The 25,582-nt window shown below is 40.4% G+C and overlaps 1 protein-coding gene across 3 annotated transcripts in view; it reads right to left on the reverse strand.

Moving 5' to 3' along the window:
• The window catches only part of prkcz (protein kinase C, zeta), a 97,566-nt gene that overhangs the window by 67,580 nt on the left and 4,404 nt on the right, over window positions 1–25,582 (reverse strand). For all 3 annotated transcript variants that reach the window (XM_008412928.3, XM_008412926.3, XM_008412925.3), the window contains exons 2-4: window positions 19,361–19,482; window positions 18,922–19,011; window positions 17,807–17,857 (exon numbers count right to left, since the gene is read on the reverse strand). In XM_008412928.3, coding sequence (XP_008411150.1) covers window positions 17,807–17,857; window positions 18,922–19,011; window positions 19,361–19,482 — 263 coding nt within the window. The remainder of the gene's footprint in view (window positions 1–17,806; window positions 17,858–18,921; window positions 19,012–19,360; window positions 19,483–25,582) is intronic.

A 25,582-nucleotide genomic window follows, 5' to 3' on the forward strand; every position in this document is an offset into this window, starting at 1 on the left:
GAACTGTGTAACCTCCACAGGTCTTCTGGATCCATCCATTTTCTTCCGCTTATCTGGGGTCAGGTCACGGGGGCAGCAGCTTCAGAAGGGAGGCCCAGACTTCCCTCTCCCCAGCCACTTCTTCAAGCTCCTCCGGGGGAATCCCAAGGCGTTCCCAGGCCAGCCGAGAGACATAGTCCCTCCAGCGTGTCCTGGGTCTTCCTCGAGGCCTCATCCCAGTGGGACGTGCCCAGAACACCTCACCAGGGAGGCGTCCAGGAGGCATCCTGGACGCCTCTTCTGGATAATGATGATTTATTAATGTATTACAGTTTTAGTTTGCATTTCTAAAACGTTTTCTGTTGCTATCAGGCCAGTACAGTCGAATGAGCATCAAAGTCATATCAGCATTTTCATCGACTAAAGCCGATGATGTCACTATGCCACGTGTGCTGACTAAAACGACGCTCCTTTATGGGACAGGAATGTGTGCTGGTGTGCTGCTATTGCTGCTATACAGATGAGAGGCTACTCTAACTCCATTACAGATGAAAACACCTGGATGAGGATCACAGTCTGATCCGAGATCAGTCCAAATTTCCTCTGGTGATCACGCACAATGTCAGCTGCCAATCAGAGTCAAATCAGCAGCAGGTTTTTTCTGCTTCTGAAGTGAACCTGACACTTCAGGAGGCAGCTAGAATAAGAAACGTGACAATGTCAAACTAAAGCTGAGTAGCAAACAGTGTGTCAGAAAACCAAAAATGGAGTAAAGTCAATGTTTTCTCTTGCCAACAATGGGTGACCAGCCTTGTCTGCACCTCCAGCTTCCAGGGAACATGGAGTGAGAAATCCGCCCAGCAGCTCCTCTAGCTGTCAGTGAGGAGTTACAACTAAGCAATGAGCAACAAAGAGAACTGAGGACGATGTCTTGCAGTGGAGTGTTGAGGGGCTGAGTGGTTCCTCTAATGTTCAACTTAGTCTGATCAGCAGAAATAAGATGACAAATTCAAGGGCAGGGGAAAATGTTACGTTGGAGCTCCTAACCAGTGACTTTACCCCAACCTTTGTGTCTATGTGACCCAATAAACACTTCTCCTTTAGAATGGGATCAAAAAGGTCTCCATACAACTGCTTCTGAGTTGATGTTTGGATTCGGGGAGAGCAGGACTGTCTCAGACATTCACTGGAATGTTGAATTCCCAAAGGCTAGACTAGGCTAAACTAAATGACATCGTTTATAAGAGCAGGAGTACAGTAAGCTCTGCTTCCAGCTTTATTAAAAGCGGCTCAAGTTAACTCATAAAAACAGAATAAATGACTGAACGTAACATGAGCACTGAGAGGCACAGAGACAGGAGCTTCATTCTCTGGCTCTGTTTACTTTTCAATAAGGAATTTCACTGCAATAAGCCTCATTTACACCACAGTGAAGATTTCAGTTCAAATTCTTCAAGTCTCTTAAGAACAATTAGAGATTGAACTCAAAAACCTGAGATAGAGATTTAACTGCTTTTTGTTTTGTTTTTTTTATAAAGAGATTTTCTGGATTTCTTGTAGAGGGAAAAAGACGGTATGGTCCAGTGAAGTATAATTTTGGGGTTGTCCATACTAATCCTCTGTGAGACGCATAAGTTAAGTCTCTGTAAGACAAACTAAACATTGAGTAAACATTTTTATTAAGCAATCCCATTATACTTATAGATTCAGCCCACAATTTTGAGCTTAAGGAAGTCAAAATTCCCCCCCAAAACTAGAGTCTCTCTGCCGTGTATTGGGGTGCAGGAAGCACAACCACAGCTTCCCATATTTGGCATCACTGCTTGTGTACATTGGACCTCCAAGCTGTGGTCTGTATCCATATACATCCATGGCAAATGTAGCTGTAGGTCGCTCTCAGCACACAGGTTTCATCTTGAGTGTGTTGAAGACATAACCTGTTTTCAGACACTTGCGTCCTCACATTCACACCTCACAACTTCTAGTTGTTAGCGTTTATCCACATTCATTATTTAAAACGTACCGAGGTAAAAGGAAGACCAGACCAACAGTAAGAGTTATTTGTTTTTAAAGTCAGCATGTTTTGGAAACTGTCATGTTTTTAAGTGTGTGGTTTATGATAGTAAATCTAGGATGTTTTGGCTGCCTATGTATGAAAATATCTTGTTCATTGAACAAATCTGTCAAAGGGAAATGAAGGGCACTTCCTTCTCTATTTCATATTCCAACCACAAACTTATGTTGTGGAGATGTTCAACCCCAAAAACGCTTACATGTTAGTCAATGGGTCCATGACTATGTAGAAAAGTGGCAAGAAAAAAGCTGTAGTTGAAAAACCATAAGAAGTCCCTGTTAAAGTTTGCTACTAGCTCTGGTACCTAGGGGACACAACTGACATGTTCAAGAAGATGATGTGATTAGATGGGATCAAAATAAAGTTTTGATCTACAAACAAAAGTCTATGAGTGGCTGAGAAGGAAGATTGACCATTCACCTACTCAACCACAACCATACAACATAGAGGTGGAAGCATTATCTCGAGGCCTTGCCTTTATTCAGTAAGATGGATGAAACTAAATCCTTAACGATCCTGGAAGGAATCAGTTAGAGGCTGCAGAGGACCAAAGATTGGTCAACCACCCCAAACACACAGCCAGAGCTACAATAGGTTGGTTCAGGTCAAGACTATTCATGAATTAGACTGGCCTTGTCAAAGCCCAAACACAAACCCACTGAGAATATGTGGTAAGACCTGAAAACTAGTGTTCAGGAAGTCTCCATTCAATTTGGCCTTGCTTCAGATGTTTTACAAAGACAAAGAGCCAAAAGTGTGAGCAACCTAAGCAGAGTGGAGAGCAACCTAAGCAGACCTCCAGGTGGACCTGCAGTTTTCTGACAAGTCAGTAGAGCAAAATACAGACGCACAGCATAGTTGTTCACCGTTTATTCTTTAAGATGTGAAAACTATGTCTTATGTCGTTTCTCCTCATAGTTATGCACAACTCTGTGTCCAATACAATACCATGAAGTTTGTGACTGCGAGGTGAAACGATAACTTTGTCTGCTGGTTGAGATTGGGAAGCATACATAAACAGTGCAAGTTTAAAACAGCATTACTAAATTAAGTTAAACACACTAGGACATCTGCCAAGTCATTTGATCAGTGGAATTGTTTCCTGCTCCCCAATCCTCATATGCATTTAGATCTAACCCTGGCACGGACCTCTGATCAGGACCTCAGTATCAGTCATATGAGCCTGTACACAAGCTGTATCTGGTTGTATTCTGTAAAAACAGACATGGCCCAGAAAAAAGAGAAATCCATTTATTCTAGGTTCTTTTAGAAATGATCCGACCTGAATGGATCACACCCACATATCAGGTTTTCCTCTGGGTGGTGGAAGCAGCTGTGCAAATAAAAATATCATCCTCATGACACCTAAAAGTGTGTCTGATTATTTTTAGCTGCAGCGCTGCTTGCATGTCTGCACCGGAGAAAAGCAACAGAAAAGAACCTGGTCAGACTGAAGCAACTCTCCCCAGAATGGATGAAATCCCTGGAGACTCCCATGAAAGTGGGCTCAGCCCGGCGAGCCGGCGTCAGGCCCGGCCGCGTCATCAGCAAGCCAACATCAACTCTGGATTCCTCACATCACATCCGTGACTCATCTTCATCACAGATGGCAGTCAGCACTTTACACTCCTGACGCTACTGCCGCTGCTTCACACAACTCTCGCTCTGCCTGCATCCTTTTTTTTTCTTCTTCACTCTGCAGTATGAGTGTAGCAGCATAACGCTGGTCTAAACACTAACTCAGTAATCCCTGCATCGGCAGCTGAAGAGGCTGGACGTCACTGAGAAGTGACAATGTGTCGGAGGCAGAGTGGGCCAGGCCGGCAGCTGGGGAGGCGGAGCTGAGCATCAGAACCTGATCATAACTACAACTGAGCTTCAACAACACCAGCTACTGGAAGCTGCTAAAGAGTTGAGGTCAGGTTTTTTACAGGTCACCTTAAAGTCTCAAAATAAGGTCAAGTCTATTCAAATAACACACCATATCCCATCGTCTGACCTGGAACCAGGAGCCTGACTGTTCATGATGGATTTAAGGTAAGAGGGCTTGTTTGATGTGCTTTAGTACTCATGCATTGGTGCTAGAACCCCAGAAAACAAAACATGGGTGCTCATGTCGCCCTTGGCGGTTGCCCATGTTGCCCATATCAGAAACCGCCACTGCATACTATGCTGTCAAGACAGAGTGACAATTTCAACAAATGTTCAAACATGTTTTATATAAACATTACATATTGCAGCTTTAAGACTGTTGCTAACTGTAATTCTTGTAAAGTGGAAGGAACAAAAAACAGGATGAGTCACTTGGTAATGATGTAGGTTAAACATCCCATTATTAAAGACCCTAAGCATCTCAGTGGATCTCATGCTTCTATAGTCCCATCATACAAGGGCCCAACAGTTCAAATATCTCTTTAGATGTATTGGCCATAAAAATAGCTGACTGTAAAACCAGAGCTCATAATGAACCTGGAGGATAAACAAGAGAATAGAGATAATCTAGTAAAAAGCCATGTGTAAGTGGCTGCAGTCTCTGTCCCTTTAGATAATAATATCCTTCATGAAATGACACAAAACATGAAATGACAACAAAGAAGTGTTGTCACATATTGTATCTATGTAGTGCTACTACATAGATACAATAGCTTAGGCAGACACCATGTCAAATAAGACTTAAAGTAAAGTAACAACACTGGGGTTTACAAACTTCAAGTTCCTGCAGCTGTTATTTTTCTTTAATTGTATTTTGTCTGCAACCTTGTTATAACGCTTGAATAAAATCTGATTTGGATTCTCTCAATTTTCTCGCCACAACTGGATTCTGTTGAGTTAGCAGGCTTCATATGAATTAAATCAAGTTATTCTGATTGCTGGGAAATGTTCTATAGAGGACGAAATACATTTAAAATCTTGGGACCGGTTGCTTCGCTTCCTCCTCTGGTCAGACAACATCGCCAACAAAGTGATTCCCTAAGAGCTGTTAGCATTTTATTTGGCATAGAGCCCTCAGTTCCTCTGTCAGATCTCCTGCTGCTATCCCAACAAGCTTAAACACACTGGAACTGAGACTATTCAACACAGTAAAATAATGCGTCATTAGTTTTTTTTGTTGCAACTAATAAGAAACAGCAGATACGTTTTCCTTTCTCAAGGCTTGTAGATCCAAAGCAGCAGAAAACAAGATGACAACATTAGCAGCTAATTAGCATGATGCAAGCACGGTGAAAACAAATTACCTTTTTTTTTTTTTAAACCAAGATTGAGATAGTAGGTATGCTTAAATAAGTGTTCGCTTCTTCATACTCTCATACCCACTGGTATGAGTGGGTATGAGAGTAGGAAACAGAAAAGTAGTGATAATCATATTATTTTGTTCTTGGTTTTGTATGCACACTTTTTCTCTATTCCTACTGATTGGTGTTTTTTTTTCAGTTTGAAATAAATCAAATCAAAAGTACAGTGGGGTCAGAAACACGCCTTGTATGTTTATCACACAATATATTGAAATGTACAAAATAAATGATGATTTATTGACATCCTAACAGAGATGAAACAATAATAATAAAAATCCTGATACAATTAGTAGAGGTTATTTATTTTTTATTTTTTTGACACCTGTGGACTGAAAAGAAGTAAAGAGACCGAGGGTGGAAGCCGAACTCAGGATGGCTGCATCGAGCCTGCATCTGCAGCCTCCGTATGCGGGACGCTGCTCTGACCACTGCACCTCGCAATGCTCCATCATTGGCCTTAAAGGGACAGTGTGATGTATTTTACAGTCACACGGAATCATTTTACAGCATAGTCAAGTAACTATGTTACCTTCTGTTGTTATAAAAAAGCTGAATATATCAAGCAAGACTTTGTGACTTAAGGCCTTTAAATTGGGCCACTGTCTCATTAAGAAAGTCCTTCTCTTTCCGACCAACCACCTTCAGGAAGTTGTCACAGCATCACTCAAGGGTTAATGGAGGATGGTTCTGGTTCTGGTCTTGGTTACTGCTGGTTCTGGTCTTGGTTACTGCTATCCTCTTCAGAAAGCTTCCAATCCTGCCTTTTCTCAACTCTTTATCTGGAACCTCCTCAACAGCCAAACAAGACAGCAACCCTTCACAGAAAGAACCCCAACCAGAAAAGAAAGTAATCTGAACACAGTACTTAACGTCATATTTCATTCCCATACACAAATGTGCTTCAACGTCCAACAACAACATGAGAAAATTGCAAACGTGTAAATATTCAGCAGCTTTGTTTGATAGAAGTGTCCATCAAAGACAGATTTGTCAACACAAACCCAGAACTGTCTCAGGAGACATTGTGCCTGTCAGTCACAATGCATCATTCTGCTTACTATAGAAACTTCAGTGTGTTAAAGGCAGAACAATGGAGCACTGCTGTGCCACAGTTAACACTCCTCTGACAAGGCATGATTGAGAGCTTCAAAGCCACGGCGCTGGCAGAGACTCTAAAGCTGAAATGAACCCTCCTAAGAGCAGATGAACAAAACGACCACAGGAGGTATAGTTCAGACTTTTCATCATTTACTTCGTCTACAAGTTGGATGTTCCACAGGTAGTACTCGAATGATTTACCAAACAAGTTGACTGCAACTCCAACCATCTGTTCCATGGCGATCAGTTCCACATCCAGACGGATGCTGTAGGGGTATCAGCTGCTCCGCTCTGCTAGCAGCAGAGAACATGTGGGTGTGCTGCAGTGCAGCAGGGAGACCTGACCCGTTACAAAACCACTGCTATTTCTGGAGCCAGAGATGGCCAGAAGTGGAGGTGTGCTGACTGGAATGGGCGTGGAGCCGGGCTCAATGTCCAAATGCTCTCATTAGTAATAACCGCTGATGACAGCAGCCATGTGGCAAGGCATCCTCCTAATGAGCAGCTTATTATACAGGCAGAGGGGAATAATGTGGGACAGATGTTTTAAACCCTGCTGCTGCCGCTGGTGGACGGATTCATTATTTTATACGTCCTTTATTTTACCAGAATAAAATCGCATACTGAGATTAAAACTTCCGTTTCAAAGAAGTCCTGGTCAAAACGTGAGAGGACAACTAAGTCAGCACAATCTCTATACAGGCAATGTCTCCCGCCCAACTAGTTATTGTTATTGTTAATGTTGATTTTTATATTTTGTTTTTGTTACGACCCGGTTGATGAGGGACAAGACACTGCTCAAACAGTTTGTGCTCAAAAATTTAAACAAAGGACAAGGTAAACAATTTAGTCAAAAGACAATCAAACAATCAAGCATAAAACCCATGTTCAGGTGACCGCAAGCCCCCACTTTGTTACGGCGTGGCTCATTGAGCTGTGACAAAAGACAGGGAGACATGGACTAACAAAACAGACAGGCAAACCCAAAAACAGGTAGATTAAGCAGGGGCTGGGCCAGGCAGGAGTCGGCGAGGAGTAGAGTTAGAGCCAGAGCAGAGTCCTAGGTCAGCTTGCGACACACAGAGCACATCTGCTTTCATACCCCCAAGATGGTGGGATCCCTGGTCGTAAGTTGGGGATGATGAGGTTATGTAATGCCACAGTTTGCCCAACGTCTTGTGTGTCTCGGAATATAAAAACAATTAACAAAATCAGTAACGGATATCTCCGTTAAAGAGAAGACATCGCAGTTTCTAACACTTTAAGAACTTCATGTTTTTGTGTGAGCCTTTATATCTGATGCTGCTATTATCCCTTAAATTCCCTGTTGTGGGACAAAAGAGACTGCTTTTATTACATTCTAAGTAATAAGAAGAACTCTAAGAAAATGCAAGAACTTTATCGCCGCCACCGGCATGTGTAGTGAGACAATCATATCCAGGTAACTTAATTTTTTATTTTGTCTCAAGGAATAACAGTTACTGGTTTAGTGTATAATTTCAGTGAATGAAAGACTACACTATCATGTGTAAAGTTTATTCAATTGTGTATAATAAATAAAACTAGAAAGTTCGACTCAGGTGCGCTGGAGCAGGGATGCATCTAAAAGTTGTAGGATGGTGAATAGTCATACCAATGACATTATATTACATTATCATACCAATTACATTATATTACCACTAATTACATTCATTCTGTTCATCTGTGTCTGATTATTGCTTGCTGATCCTCACTCAGGTGTCTGCCAATAAAAGCTCCTTCAAGCCAGAAGCCCCCTGGCAGCTGGATGTGTAATGATCCTCCCTTTCGGGAGTTTGGTAGTAAGGTGACATGGAACTAGATTCAGCTGTAAAATCGCTGAGTCGGGGAAGAGGAGATGACGTGGAGAATCAAGGATAGCAATAACATGAAGTACAGCAAGAGCAGGGAGGAAACTTGTTTAAGTGGGGAAAGTAGAGGAAATGCATGGACATAAGTTAGGAAATAAACAAGGCAATACCACAGGAGGAAAAAGGCAGATTGTAGAGGATGAGGTAGAGGATGAGGATGAGGATGGTGTAAAGAAGTGTAGTCACTGAAACTTACAAAAATCACTGGCGAAAACGTTGGTGAGGTGAAGTACGTTAGAGATGGAAATGTGCTAATTGGGTGCAGTGATGACTAACAGATTGGAAAAGTAGCAAAGGTAGGGGACAGTTCTGGCCCCTAATGAACTAGTGGTGCCTTTGGGGATGGAGTTAAATGAGGTTGCTTTGAACTTACAGATACAAAGATAAGACCTTTAGTGAATTTCACTCATAAAAACTGTATTAAGTTTTTATGAGTGATAAAATGTTCATAGAAAAATGTAAATGTTCCGAAATTTATATTTTTAACGGCTTTGTAAATGAACAGATCCTGGAGATTTGATTTCAACCAAAGGGCCGTAAGTGAAATCATCAGTTTATAGAAAATGCTGAGAGCTGAGTTGTTACTGCAAAGTAATGTAAATGAACAGCCTTTCTTTACACCCCCACGCTGCTCAGCAGGTTTGGGGAGAAAACTTGGGGAGAACCTTTCAGAAATCTCGTTTTCTGAATTCAAACGGCCTTACTTCACTTCCCTTCTTATTTTTGTGTGTTTGACATCCATATGTTCTGAATCTGTAGCTCACCAGCATGGATAGAAAGGAACCAAGACTTGCTCAAAGAGTAAGTGATTAACTCATTTCCACGCACAAGTTATTGTGCACTGATGAATCCACTACCGTCAGAACCAATCAGATTACATCTCTGAGTGGAAGCATGCCAGAAGATTACATCTTTGGTTGCAACTTAAAGTAAGTAGTGAGTATGCTGGAAGTAGCTTTCCAACCCTGGTCGTAAGTTGGGGATGATGAGGTTATGTAATGCCACAGTTTGCCCAAACTAAGCCGAGTAAATTTATTCCCTGTTAGAATGCAAACAAAGCACCAAGAGACGAATGCTAGAAATAGTAATGTAATGTAATACAGAAGGTAGAACATGACTTATTCTTCCTGTGCTTCAGCTGCTAACAGTCACTGTAGAGAACATAGATGCTCATAATTACTGCGTCTACTGCAATATCGAGTCTTAAAACAACCCCCAGCCTGGCCTTACTCACAAAGAGTTTTAGCTCTCAGAATAGCTGCCAGAGGCTGCCACTGATTTGTCCAAAAGCCCATTTAAAAAACTGGAGCGTTATGTGATGTGATAAAGACAGAAAAGCCTCTCCCTTGTTTGACTGTGTTGCTGGCCAGGAAGCCTTCCAGCAATGATATGAGAGCATTTCCAACAACTCTTTCCTCCACGGTTAAGCAGAAAGCACCACAGGCATGACAATGACAAACTGGGAGCCTCCAGCATTTAGCCTGTACTCTTGATTCGTTGTTCTGATAGACCACAAGGTTTCCTCTGTAATGATGAATGCAGACCGGTTAGGAGAAAAATAAAAATAGACACTGAAATCAGGAGATGCTGGCACACACAATCAGCTAGTAAACTGGAAGGCAATCTGTGATGTAGTCTGACAGTATCTAGTTAACCTGTTCAACTACTTACAACTGACTGGAGCTTTATACTGCTGTCCCACTGGACCCTACAGCAATCAGAAGCGCTGTAGCAGCTTCTGTGCACTGATTAAGAGTGATGTCCATTAACAAGAGGAAATGGATGCAGATGTATTATTGTGTTTATTGCATATTAATGACTTGTGTTGCAGACTGAGGCATACAGCTGAGCGTTGTCCATCAAGTGCTAAAAACAGGTCAACAAAAAGGACATGCAGGACCAAAACAAACAAGACACACACACATATACATTTTCTCTTTGATCCATAAATAGTTTTGGATAAACGATCAGATTACTCTGTGCAGTGATGACCCATTGCACGGAGTAATGCAACTCATATTGGCCCAAAATCCTCTAAAACTTCATAAGCATGTAAGATGTCAAACTTCAGAGAGGTAAGTGAGGGTTAATGAGGCTGGAAGCACAAACACCAGTTACTTTAGCTAAAACGCGACTAGAAGCTAGGCATGATTATCTTGAGCTGTCCTTTATAGAGCTCAGAGTCAACCACTAAAAAAGAGCAATCCTTGAGGGGCTGATATTTAACCTGTTGTTTGAGAAAAATTTTCAAAAAATCCCCAGATGGACAGCAGATAGTCCTACAGAGAGGATTTTTCAACACTTAACAGTTTTTATGTCTCAATTTATTGATCATTGTCCATGTAGCATCAGTACAACTGGTGCTGTAGGGAACATGAAGGCCACTTCTGCTAACCAAAAGTAGAACAATATAAAGACTGATTACTCTGATCATCACTACAGGGATCATACATGATCAAGCAACGAGAGAAACCAGAGGTCATGAAGCAGCGAAGAGAAGTTATAGACGTAACACTTTCAGCAATGGTTAAAGTGTTAAACTCACTGCACTAACGTGGCAGTAACTTGTTAGAACCTAAGAGAACTTAGTCTTACGTAACCAGTGATATGAAATAAAAAAAAAAACAACAGTCTAGTTATGGATCTACAGTCCAATAGTAATAAATATTAAATAAAATGTTGTCTGCTCTCAGTCTTATGAAGCAGATATTGTGCATGTTCTCCCCCTGTGAGCTGAACATATTATTACACCTGAGCTGAGGCAACACACTCACCTGTCCTTATATTGATATACGTAATACAACAAAACCTATAAAGAAATTATATATAATTCTACAAACACTAAACTACCTAAAAGAATTTGTATGAATTTATATACACCATAGTTCTATATTGTAAGAACACATTTTCGGTAGACTTTCAAGCTTTATTTATTCTGCATAGATTTGCACTGGCAAAATATTAGACTATGTACTGTTTACACCATACAGACAAACTGTATATTCACTGCAGTCAATATTTTGCAATATTGTGTGGTTTTGTAAATGTCTTCTATTCTACCTTTTGCTTAAATGTACTTTTGTCATTACTCTTTTACACTGATGATAGTGTGTGTGCGGGGAGGGGTGGGGGTGTGTTGGCTGTAGCATCATTATTACATAACTGTACAATGAGCATTCAGTTCAAATTATTCAAAATATGATTTGTTTGTAATAATGGCAAACGATTGGGATTTTTGCTCACATTTTTTTTCCATAGCAATTTGATCCCTGCCCATGTCTACAGGCACAAACTGTAATATTTTATCACAGCTTTATAAAGATGGGTCACACAAAGCCACAAGTGATATCGTCTTTGACCCGAGTCCTTCTGAGATCATTATGAAGGCATCACCAGGTCTGATACCGCCACACCTGCCTACAGAAAGAATCAATAACATTTTATTTAACTGGTGAACACACTTGGTTTGTACCTCCGCTCTCTTTAACCTTTCATATATAAAAAGAAAAGCGAACCAAAAGCAACCATAACGCGTGTTTTTACTGTTTTTCTCTTCCTCTGATAGGAGCACAACTACAAAGTGAGAAATCCCCTAAAGCAATCCCAGACACAAGTTTAAACATTTCTGCATCGTGACTGAATGTCTGAGACAAAGCCACACTTAGATGCATTCCTCAGATGTAAAGCTAAGGGGCAAAAGGAGCTTTTTGAAGGTCGATCATTCACCTGAGTCCTATCTTGTCCTACATTTAGCCTTTAACCCATTTTAGGCCACACAGCTCAGCAGAAAGCACAGTGTTTATTTTTTTTGTTTTTTTTTTTTGGGGGGGGGGGGGGGGGGGTTGCAGAATAACCTTCCAAAGCAGCATTTGGCTGTTAGTCCTGATGTTCAGAGCTCTGAGGACAACTAGAGGAGCGATGCTGTAATGAGTAGCCAGCCTCCATCACAGCAGTTATATCAGGTGATGTAGTCAATGCAACATACTCTGATGTAGCATGGTTATTAGCTTGAAGGCAACGCTGGATGCAGACACAACAACAACATGGCAGCCGCGTATACACGCCAACATCATGTCAGTCACTGGCAGGGGCAGCCTCTGGCAAACACAAGCTCCCAGCTTACAGCAGAGTGAAGGAGGCAGCCAGCAGGCAGCCAGCTAGCAGCTAGCTCAGTGAATCACACACACATGCAAAATCTCGGAGGAAAACAGATCCCCTCCCTCCGTATCGCAACAGAAACAACTGAGACGGGGACGTCCTCGTCCTCCGTCTCAGACAAAGAGGCTGGTGAGGAAGATGGAGATATGAAATGATGGACTGATGGATGCAGAAGAAGATATCAGATAGCTCACCGGGTTGCCTTCTTCCTTTCTCTCTCTCCTCCTCTATCTGCACATTATCCAGGCTAAGTGTGTATGTGTGTGGACATGTATGCGTGTGTATGTGGACGTGTGGCGAGCCGGCAAGGATACACACCGCTACATCCCCTCCTCTGCCTCTCTCTGATGATCCCTCCCTCTTGCTCTCTCCTCCCTGTGATTTATTTCATTATTTCCCCTCTCTCTCTCTCCGTCTCTCCAGCTCACTCGCCCTTTCCTCCCCTCCCTCTGCTCACAGCTGATAGAGCTGCTTTGCTTTTCTCCTTCTCTTCTCAGCTCCACCCTTTGGAGTCAATCATGCTCCATCTGCTTTGTCAATTTTCTTTGGCACAGAAAACAATCAAAAATAAACTCAGAGCTAAAGAGGTGGCAGGCTCATGTTGTACATTATGTACAGAATATAATAAACATCTCCTGCCTGCCTGCCTCACTCTCACACTGTGACCGCCTCTGTTTCTTGTGTTGATGCAGCAAAGATGCAGGCTCCACCCCCGGAGAGACAGCGGTGCCAGGCCAGCTGATGGGAAGAGAGGGGGATGATGGGAAAAAGGGGCGGCAGTGTGGAGGAGCAGTAGGAGGGTGTAGTTTGGTGGTGATGGGGACGAGGGGGGTGAAAGAGGGGGGGGGGGGGGTTCCAGTGCAAAGCAGCCTCTGTCCCCTGAGCGCATCATCCAGGATTTTAACATTTCCACCTCCTCCCAGTCTGCATCAGTTTCAGCACAGAGGGAGGTCTGTTCATCTCTCTCCCTCTCTCTCTCTCTCTCTCTCTCTCTCCATATGCCTCTTAGTTTGGTTAAATTATCAACATCAAACTACTTTCAGGAGAATTTTCTTCTTCACTGAGCTTTTGATGTTGCTGGTGTCATACGATTTTTGCATCATTAAAACATCCTGACATAAATGAAAGATTCCCATTTAATAAATATTTCTATCTCTGGAAAAGAAAGTGACTTAATTCAACTTAAATAGCAAAACCCAAAATTTTACTTGTGATCAATTTGATTTCAACAACTAAATAAGAAATGTTCATAAATACTAAAAGGCTGAAAGATAACTATTAACTGTTGAAATAACAGAAAACAGAGGTGATGCTATTTGGCACCAGGAGTCCACTTTTTGCTGATGATGTTGGTTTTATTTTAAACCAATCGTAAGTGATTTGGGTTTTAAACTGGACAACAAACTCCACCGGTGCTACCGGGTTCTCTGACCGCCAGCAGGCCGGGTGCGTGAAGGACACAATAGCAGAGAGAGGCAGAATGGGGCTAGAACTGACAACCAAAATAGTATGCATTATATGATGCATACTATGATGCATACTATTTTTTTCATCATTACTCTTTCGGCACCTTGAAAAGAAAAAAAAAAAACAAAAAAAAAAAAAAACAAGCATACAGTAGTCTTCACCACTGCTGCTCTTCTACAGTTTAACTCCCCACAATGCAGCGCTGCATCACTGTCACTGACATGACCAACCACATACTGCATGACCAACCTATTCCCCTCCTGAAACAAACAGCAACAAGATGAAAATAAATACTGGTTATTGATTAACTTATTTTATTTAGTTTTATTTATCAGATCGATACAGATATTTTTTTTAAAAAATGACTAATATCGGCCGATATCGATGATAGTGTTGATATATTTGTGCATCTCTAGTTGTTATCATTTATAGCAGTTGGCAATTATTTTTTTTCTTCCAATGCATTTTATCAACAAGGGAAATGTGAGGTAATGCAGCGGCACAGTTTTCTTAAGAGTATCCATCAGACAAAAAAAAGCCCAGAACAGTCAGGAATCCTATCAGTGTGATACAGGGACAATGGATTACAAGATGCAAGTGGAAAAATTTACTCTTAACACAAATTATGAGCATAAAACAGCAAAAAGTAAAACTGAAGTTTTAAATGCCAACTTCAATTAAAAAAAAAAATCATTCATTTATGTAGAAAATTGCTTATAAAAATTAAAAACTGAGAATTGAGTAAATCTTTTGGAATTGGCCACTAAAACTTTCAGAATACCAAGTTTATTGAAAATATTCCCTGCATGAAACCCAGTTGTAGAAACATCCGGGGTTCATTCATTTTTTTTTTTGTTCTGCATAGTTTCAGAAGATCTGAGTTAGCCTTGAAAATAAACAGTGTGAAAATAAATAAGCAACTGTGACTTCCTTCATCCTCCCATCCTGTGAACCCTAATTCTCCTCCCTGAGAAGACGAGCCTGTCCTCGCCTCTTCATTCAACTAATTAACAAAGTATGGAACCAAATTAAGCATAACAGAGAAAATCACAGCAGTGAGCCACAGATAAAGTAAAAGTAAAACCTTCATTACTTACCCACAGAACGACACTCTTCTCTTCACCCAGTAAACCTGGGTTAAGTCTCCACTAAAGCCGACAGTTCCCCATGAAATACAACACACAGAAACACACACTCACACACCCAGGAGTACGATTCAAAATCTGTAGGAAGTTGCTAGCACAGCAAATAGACAGCGAGGGAGTGAAGCAAACAGTGTGAGAACAAACTGGGGGAGGAACATAGCAACAGTGAATCCTCGCAGTTCAACAGCTGGACTGATTCTACATTGTTGTGTATCAACTTGTCCATCCATTCACTCTTGATATTCCTGAACCAAAAAGGTTCAGCTAAGAGCTCTGACAACTTCATTGAATCTGTAATTATATACAGTATGTTCATTCCTTATGACCATTTTTGTCCACACATCTGCAGCACATTGCATAATTTCTGTTTCAGATTACTCTCCATTAACCTGAAAGATGGTTGTGTGTGTGATAAATTAGACCAGACCTCTTCTGGCTCCAACAACCATGTTGTTCAAGGTCACTACATTCCTCTTTCTACACAGCCAGATGCATGGAGTTTCCGCAACGGAGTTGCAAGGCTCACTGTTCATTCAGGTGTTTCACATTTGCCTTTTGTAGGAGCAAACCAAAACATTTCAAATGTTAATACGGCGAATTCCATATTTGTTTCCCTGATCTTACCAACTAAACTTCTCTAAAAATGTAATCTTGAAAACCAGTTACTGCAGTGAATCCCAGTGTTTGAGGTTCAACTGTTCAACTTGCAGAATGTACATCACATTGATAAGAAGGCCACCATGAAATTGGATAAGCACATTTATGTCCCTCAGAGACCAAACCCAGTGCTTTTAATTACAGCATGCCCTTTGCTCCTCCAAGTCATTTTCGATGTGCAGTGTCCAAAGGAAATTGTGTTGAACATAATTTAAGTACTAGCTTAACTTCTGCATAGAATGTTATTTTATTGCCTAGTCCTCAGGACATTGTTAGAACAAACCAGTTCTTTATCAAACCAACACTAGGTTACTTCCAACTAACATTTTAGAAATTCATGTTTATGTTCCAACATTATCAGGATAACAGGACGCAGACCTATCCTCTCTATACAAAGACATCAATCTGACGGCCTAGAAGTGCTTGATCTGTAATCATGAAGGCTGTAAACATTTTTTATCACTACATTTTACACCGTTTTTTATATCTTTTTGCACTGATCAAAGTCAAAATGAAAGACAATGTTTAAACTCATTATCAATGTTTGCAGTGTATCTCTGAGCTGTATTTCTCTGCTTGCATACAGATGCAGGTTTAGCCAAGGCTGATTGTTCTGGGTCAATATTTATGCATCTGTGTAAATGGATCCAATCCAGTAGTAGCTCTCTACAAGCGACAGGCATCCCAGTCACTTTCATGCTAACATGACTGTTAGCCGTTTCTAGAGTTATGGGGCGTCTCCCAGCTACAGCTGAAAAGATCTCAAGCATACAGCAGAAATGTGGAAATAAGATCTCTATTAGACTCTCTTACTGCTTCTACTAACATCAGGAAAGATTAGGATCACTCTCTGGCATAGCAGAATTCCAGGCTGGTACTGTGAATGCAAAATATAAAATGCTACCAATTCAATAAATCATCTTGCTAAATTTTCCTCATTGCTAAATATGCCACAGTCAAATCTTAGTGGTGTCATAACACAGAGGTGACTGGGAACAACAACAGGTCAACCACCAAGTAGTATTAAGAATAAAATCAGAGAGTGGGCCGAGAGGACGCAGAGGTTGCTAACTCTCTACAAAGCCAATACGGTCCTCCAAAGGTCATGCCACCTTCACATTACCTCAAGAAAATGTATTAGAAAGCTTCATAAAATGGTTTCTACACTGCTAGTGCACTCCAGAGCAGTGGAGACATGTTCTCTGACAAATCCTGTCTCTGATTCTAATAGAGAATCTTGATTTGGCCACTGCAAGACAAACAGCACACACCCGACTGCATCGTGTCAAGTATGAAGTTTGCTGGAAGGAGGATTATGACATAAGGTTGTTTGTCATGAGTTGGGCCGAGACGTTTAGTTCAGGTAAAGAAAATCTTGATGCTTCGGGATACCCAGACCTTCTGGACCGTTTCATTCTGGTGGAGAGACGGTAGACGGTCCCTTCAGTTTCAGCATTCAAAAAGGTCCATAAGGACATTGATGAGTGGCTTTAGTGTGGAGGAATCTTCCTGACCAGCACATAGCCCTGAGTTGAACTTTTTATTAAAACACTTTTGGGAAGCATTCAACTGAAGATTGTGAGCCAGGCACTGTCATCAAGATCAGCATCTGACCTAATAATAATAATAATGACGTTCTGGTAGAACGGTCAATTTACATAAACCTGCTACTAAGCCTGACCTCCAGAATAGTTGCAATTGTTGGAACTTCAAATGATGGGTCAGAGCATATTCCAGTCTTAGTCTTGGGATTTTATATACGAGTAGTCAGGTGACCCAAAGGGTTTAGTATTATAGAACCTTACAGAGAAAGTTCAAAGGAAAGCTGGCAACATCCACACATTAGGTCACTTTGTTGCTGCTTTAGGAGCTGAACAGTCTGCTGTTCAGCTCCTCAGTGACCTGCATGTTATCTCTGACCAAGTCCCAAGCACATACTGCTGACATTTACACAGTTCTATGATTGGCTGCCTCTCAGCTACAGCTGAAAAAAAACTGTGCAAAGTTGAAATAAATGTGAAAAGGAGGGCTAAAGAATCCTCTTACTGTCTTCTCCAGGGCAGGGCATGCCTGGCTTCTCTGGAGTGCTGGGGAAAACTGGAAGAGACAAAAAGAGTTTCAGAGGTTACACTCCAAACAAACACATTACCGATTTACTTTGCACTCAAGTTCTAAAAAGCAAGAATGACTTATAAGTAATGGCAGCGACAAATGTAAAAATGTAAACATTAGTTACAGACCAGGACAAGATTTATTGATACTCTTACAGTTCTTTAAAACAATACTGATTTTTTTCTGGAAAGTAATTGAAGAAATTAGGCTTTGATTGAAAGGTGAAAATTGCCAAGAAAGTAGAAGAACTGGAAGACTCACATCTAAACATGTCGCATCAGTAAATACAACATGATTAGATTCACCCAGTGCGTAAGGTGTGGAAGGCCTTACGTGCCACAGATTAATCAACTAAAGTGTCGTAAAATACATATTTATTCAAATGAACATTTCAATAATCAGTTGTTATTTTTACGTTTTCAGTAAATAGTAATTATTCCACTCTTATTTTATTTCATAGCAACATGCTAGAGACAATAAATAGCTGGTCTAAAGTGTTTGGCTGTTATCTACTGAGGATCAGGTTGGACCACAAACTTTTGAGTTTGATTATTAACAAAACAAAGGAAGAAGGGGGGAGAGAAGTCACAAATTTAATACAAATTGGCCTTTCGGCACCAATAGAAGGGAAAGATCATTTCAGCACATAAAAAATACTTTTTTTAATGGTTAGAGAATGCTGTGGGGGTGGCTGCAGGATAGGTGTCACCTAAACTAAATAATTTGTTTTTATTAATCATTTAATCAATAATGAATTAATAGTTATAATCAGTAATAACTGCATAAGCCAAACAACCATGTAAATTTTGATTCCCAATAATTGAATGAAATGAATTTTAATCCAATAAACCATTTATTGACAATTACTTGTAAGTCGATTATTTGTTTACATCCCCAGTCTGGATGTTATTATATGGTTATAAAGGAGTTTCTTGGCAACAGATGTTTTGAAATTATGATTTAATGATAGTTTGCCTCCAGATCTTTATGATGCTCCAAGACAAAATGCCTTAATGTCCAGTTTGAAAGCAGCTGAGGAAGAAACTCACCATGCAGCAGCAGTACAGATCTCTTGCTTCTGCTGTAAATCCTAAGAGCTTCCTCCAGCTCCATCTGAGAGGAAATAGTGCAAGGGTCTCCTGCGAACACAAACAGGTCAGTATCAATAGCAAGTTTTAGATTAACATAAAACTGGTACTAAGATTTGCATCTCAGACCAGGAGTCCAAGTTAAGACTCAAGTCTTTAGGGCACAAGTCCAAGTTGACTCTGAAGTCTTATTTTTGTGTTGGGTCAACAAGTTTAGTATTTCTACAGATGCAAGACATAAAATAATTTCCAAGTGCACTGTGGTGGTGATGACTTGTGAAACAGCCAGTCCAGGAAGCCCAGGAAGACAACTTCAGTTTGCAGAAGTACTTGGAAGACAATATACAAACTCAGCAGAAGTCAAACAGATATATGGTATCTGACCATGTAGCTCATTCACCTTCATCATCGATCCACTTGAGTGTGATGGGCTGTTGCTTAGCAACGCTGCACATTGTTCTCACTTCCTCACACAGCTCCACGAAGTTTACCGTGGCAGCCAAGTCAGTGATCAACATCAACCTGAAACCACACAAACAGAAGATGTCAAGAACAGGTTTTTACTTTAAAAACTGGATCTTAACGCAAGAATTCTAACCAAAGGGTAAATTCCTTCATTATTACTGAATGCAGACAAAACTTCTCCTTGATAATGTGAAATATGGCAAAGTCTCAATCAAGCTTAATGTTTCAGCTGCTTCCTCAAGGCATTTACAAGGCAAGGACACACAAACAGGTTTACAGAGAAAATGATGTATTCAGAAAGGCCCACTCATTACAGCTGTCTTGTTTATCATTTTTATCAAGCATGTAAACAAATACAGCAAAAATAACATCAGGATCCAGTGCTGCATGCTTCAAACTATGATGGGTCTCACAGTCTCACGATCACTTAAACCTTTGGTGAAATCAAATCGAAGATGTACGACAGTAGAATTTGGCTATGTTTTGTTTCTTTCCACAGGAAACTCAAGGGACTGGGACTGAACAGCCTCAATCAGCGAGGACTGAGGCTGTTCAATCCTCTCTGACTGAAGAAACTGGTATGATTTTAGCTCCCAGCAAGATCCAGAGAAACTCCTCCATGCATTTATCTTTAGTCTCATTGATAACTGCAACTGTGTTTTCACAGGTCTGCCTAAAAAGAAAAAAAAATATCAGAGCAGAACCTGAGGGGTTTGGAAGGTTGATACAGCAACAGCAGATCTTTAATGTAGTTTGTTGCTCAGCTGTTCAGTGATTTATAAACCAACAACAGTATTTTAAAGTCTATTCTTTGAGCTACAGGGAGCCAGTGTAGGGACTTTAACACTGGTGTTATGTGCTCCATCTTCCTGGTTTTAGTGAGAACGCAAGCAGCAGCGTTCTGGACCAGCTGCAGCTGAGGATTGATTTGTTGGGAAGACCTGTGAAGACGCTGTTGCAATAATCAATGTTATGTCCCTGTGAGCACATTTCAGCCTCGCTGCCTCGTTACTATACACATAAACTTGATTGAGTGATGAGTCCAGACTGACCCTCTTCCAGAGGGATAGTCCAGGATGACAATGCCAGGACTCACTGGGCTCCGATTGTGACCGAGAGGCTCAAGGAGCATGACATCATTTTCACTCATGGATCGCTCTCCACAGAGTCCAGAACCTTTTTATATGGGCATCTGTCATTTACACTGAAAGCCATGGTGATCTGCAATCTATAATACTGAACTTTTTGGAGCATGTTCTGACTTTATTACAGGTGAGATGCTGACTACTAACAATGTTCCCTCACAATCCCACTAAAAGAAAAGGTTAGCTGAACTAGTAAACAGGGTGATATTTATTCTTCCAAGCCACTAGATGAAGCTCACATACACACACCACATGTCTGAGAACAAATATGTTGGTCACTTTTCCGGATTACAAATCAGTGACCAAGACTTTACCCTCTCTTAAACACTGAGGCTATAAAATGAGCACAGTGTTGAACTCAAAGGTCATAAACAATGCGTTTACCATCTATGTTGTTTGAATTTCATCTCAGTTGTGGCCTTCATGTACCCTTATCAGCCAAGGACTTTTCTAAATAAGGGTGCAAATGTTCAGTTTCAACATCCACACTCAGAGTTCTGTTGGGGACTGACTGTGGATTGTTCTGCAGCTTGTATTGACATTCAACAATGCAGCTGATCAGTACCAACATCCACATGGAGACAGGGCCAAACACACACCCAGCACAAGAGTGGAATCTGTCTGAGCTGCGGCCAGTGGTCTCTCGAGTGTGTCAGACAGCTTTCTGGGTGTGTTTATAGCAAATATCAGTTGGACTCTGACAAGGTGGAGCAGAAACAGCGAGCCTCTCTGCAGGCATTGCTCCACACCATTTAACACCCACCTGGGTGAATGTAGAGCGCCTTCAAGCACGTAAACACCACACTCAGGCTTAAAGGTATAACTGCAGAGATCAACTGAAGGTGCTTCATTACTGATCCAGCAAATGTTTTCTAATTCGTTCAGATACAGACTCAGGTGTCGCCATAAACAAAGCTTATCGTACTGAGCAAATCAAGTCAGAAATGTTCTTGTTTCTAATATAATACTCAGCTCAAATGAAAACATTCATCTTTGGTTAAAACACAAATGATAAAAGATGAGAGCATTTTATTATTATACCCTCAATCATAGTCAGAGCAGAAGAGACCCATTTGCTATACACTGCGTATAGCAAATAAATCACACATTTGTAACACTGAGTAATGCTATCTTCAGTGCTCACCATGGCAACACTCGCTACTCCAGCTCCAAACTGGCCAAAGGGAACTAAACAAATTTATGTAAACAAAATCAAAATTCCTGCAGAAACATAAGGATAAAACCAAAAGCAACTCATTAGGCAGTTCATCAGTAAAAAAAGGTTGACTTAAGAGTTAGTCACACATTAAGGACTGCAGTGATAAGTTAATTTGGTTATGCTATTGTTTTAATAAAGATCACATTGTTTTGGGCACAGTGAGTGAAACTGGAGTTGTGGACTCTTAAGTTTAAAACAGTTGGAAGTATAAACAAAGTTTTGTTTTCTTTTTTTGTTCCAATCATGTAGAAGCACCCGACTGTCTTTTTCAGGGTCTTCCCTTCTTTTTTTATTCAATTGGAGAATATTATGTTTAGGTTTCAAATTTATTTAAGACATTGGTTAATGACAAATGGATCAGTTTGTCTCATACATAATGTTGTTGACTATTCTCTCAGTAATATTGCTTGATCAAGCCTTTTCTAAAATTTCACTAAACAAAATAAGTAATAAAAGTAGGTACAGATACTGGACCGGATCAGTATTATTAAGAGCCAGTAGTCTAGGCTGCAATATCAATATCACACCAGGACACCCCTAATATGAAGCCTGAGCAGTAACAGTTTAACAGTTTCTTCAGACAGATACAACTTGTCAAACTTCCTAGAGTCTAGAGCTTTCTCTCTTTTCTGTCATTCCTTCTGTGCCTCTGCTTCAGATGCTCATCCATCACACTTGTGCTGCTGCTGGAAGCCAAAGCTTTTCATGGTAAACACCCATCCCACCCACTCATTGTCCCCCATCTTGAAGCACTCTCACAGTTGCATTCTTCAGGGTTCGTGTTCCACACTGCAGCAGACAGACACGTCTACGTGCTTTTAAAACGTTGTCTTGATGATGACCAACAGCAACAATGACTGAATCCTGGAGATATTTCTAGAGAAGTAAACTTTCTGTGTTAAAGGAAAAATACAGTCTTCCTACTTTCTACCAGCATTGATGGGACTCTATGACATCTGTTAATTTTTTTTCTCTCAAATTCCACTTTTTTCATTCTAACCACACAGACCTGGCATGTAGAATATGAATGTGTTTCATGTTTATGTCCATCTACAGGACAACAAGGGACTGGAAATTCCAGTCCTTCAACATTAGGTTTTCTTGGGGTTTAATGTTTAATAATTATATCCTTCACACAAACTTACTTTTTATTCAATGTTTATTTGATAGGGACAGATGGAGATAATCTGAATGTTATGGCTAATTCACAACAGCTGCAAAATAAAACATTAAGATCAACAATACAATAAAATGATCAGAAGTAGGCCTGTCGCAATAAACGATAAATGGCAGGATAAATTAAACCTATCGACCTCATTTTAATTATCGGCTTTATCGTCTCTTCCTGCCATTTTTCTTTGTTTTTGACACTTAATGAAAAAAGGCTAAACTCCGGTACTCTCCACTGACCCCCCCTTCCTCATTTCCCTAGTCTAATGTCCAGCGCACAGACATGAGATGTTGGATTGTCGGCCCATTTTCAAAACCTGAGAGACCACACAGTAGCAGACAGAAATCCTAGATATAACGGTTTGATCGTACCGTGTGGTGTCCAGCCACATGGGTAATGGCTACAAGTCCAGTTAACAAATTTTAAAACCAGACATTAATCAAAACTAGAATCTACCTGTGATGCATGTGGCTAGAGTCAACATAAAGTCCTGACTGAATGAAAATCATTATAACCTATTTTGTTAACAAAAAAAACAGCTGAAAACTTACCGGGTTTATCAACTGCGGTAGCAATTTGGCAATTTGTCCTTGTCATTTCTATATTCTTTGCACGAAATGTTGAATAAATATTAATGTTGTTTTCACATTTCATCTCTGTTGTCCGCTGGACTTCGTGTTGCGCCGTGTCAGTTGTTTGGGATTCACCTCATAATTTCTCCTCAGAAAGCGCAGAGGAGAATCCGCGTTTTCTGATTGGCTACCTGCCACAAACCCTGATTTAGATCGGAGCGGCCACGACGATCTAAATCACATTACATGATGATCGGTTACGAAATCACCAGCGACAATCTTAGATCGGCCAACATTCTAAGATTGTCATAAGGAGAAAATAGGGGCAAAAGATCGTGCAGTATGAACTATAGTATTAGGTAGTCGGATGTGCCCATCTCCTCTATTTAAATCTATAGATTACTTTAGGCCAATATAGTATACAGACTTTATAATCTGCACTCTTTTGGTTGAATGCAGTATTTATTTCCACTTTGGTTTTATGTTGTTTAGTTTTTATTCAGGTGTGTTTTTTGTTTATGGAGACTGAGAATCCATTTTATTTTTGATTTTGGTTGTTTTATTTATCAGTTCCAGTGTTATGTGTTCTTTTGAAAATAAAGTGTATATTTCTATGGCAGAAAATCACATGCATTATTAGTCATTTCCATTAAATCAGTGTCAAAAGGTCTTGAACAATATTATCATTTATCGCAATAATTTTTTAGACAATTAATCGTCCAGCAAAATTTGTTATTGTGACAGGCCTAATCAGAAGTTCAGTTCAGTTATTAAAATTAATGTAATTGGCATTAAATATATATTAAAATCTTTACTTTTACCCCACAATCTGAGGTAATTGAGTTGACACACCCACAGCAGAGAGCAGCATAGATACAACGCCTGCGTAGCCTGAAGCCTGATAACACAGATCACTTCCCGCTCCATGACCAGTAACCAGGAAGCTTTTGGTCTTCTAAACCACATTTTTAAAAATGTTATTCCACCAAGTAATAATCCAGTTTCATCGAGTCACTGAGCTAGCCTTCCTCCTCAGCAAGCATGTGACCACAGTGGAAACAACCAACCGTCCTTCAACATGAAGCAACCTCCAGCTAGTTAGCTTCACTGGATCTTTTATTGTATGCTAACGTAATCAGCTATGGAGGCTCATCACGAACTCTGCATGTGAACAAGTATTTAGCTAAAGATGTTTAGTAGTCAAAAAGAACAGTCCCACTATGTTAACTAAAAACAGCCCAGTGACTCATTCTGCTTCTCTAGCTACTTCTGTGCTAACTACTGAAGCAGACAGTAAGCATCTCGTCAGATTCATAACTTCATCCATGTTTTCTTCTCACAAGCTCCCAAAGTCAATGTTAGCCAAATGTGCGACAAATACTGCTTCTCACTAAATAGTTTTTACAGCAATATTCTTTGCAGAAAACAGTACATTCTAGGAAAACTTTGTGCAGAGAGAATAATCCAGGAAGTGGAACAATGTGGCTAATACTCTGTTTGGCCAAGATGAGATTCATCTGGATATGAGTCACAAAGGAAGGGGTCAGTGTGTTCATGAATCAAAAAGGAGGATTATAGGAACCCGATGGAATTAACTTCAGCATTATTGGGCGACATCACCTACAGCCGCAACACACACACACGCGTGCACACATGCACACACAGCCTTGCACTTCTATACAAACTGTGGACTTTATATTGACCTCTATTCATTTTAGTAACTGTATTTATGCCTAATCCAGGCATTTTCTATAACCCTCACCATTACTAGTCTATCTCTAACCCTATACTTAATAAAAATTTTATTCACATTATACCTCTTAACCTCAGTAGTAGAGCGCAGTAGAACTGCAAAAGAAGTGAGGAAAAGGTCACTTTCCACAAATGACCTCACTTTGTTGGTAAATATTGTGAAAGTGGTCCTCTAGTAGTTTATACAACAATACACACAGGTCTGATCAGCTGAGTTATGACTGAATTCACTATAAGTATGCATTAGCTGCTACTTTAAAAGCAGAAACTGCTGGACGTTTCTGGGAACATGTCCTTC

This window comes from Poecilia reticulata, chromosome 7 (assembly GCF_904066995.2).
Source record: "Poecilia reticulata chromosome 7, P_reticulata-male-v2, whole genome shotgun sequence".
Classification (NCBI taxonomy): Eukaryota; Metazoa; Chordata; class Actinopteri; order Cyprinodontiformes; family Poeciliidae; genus Poecilia; species Poecilia reticulata.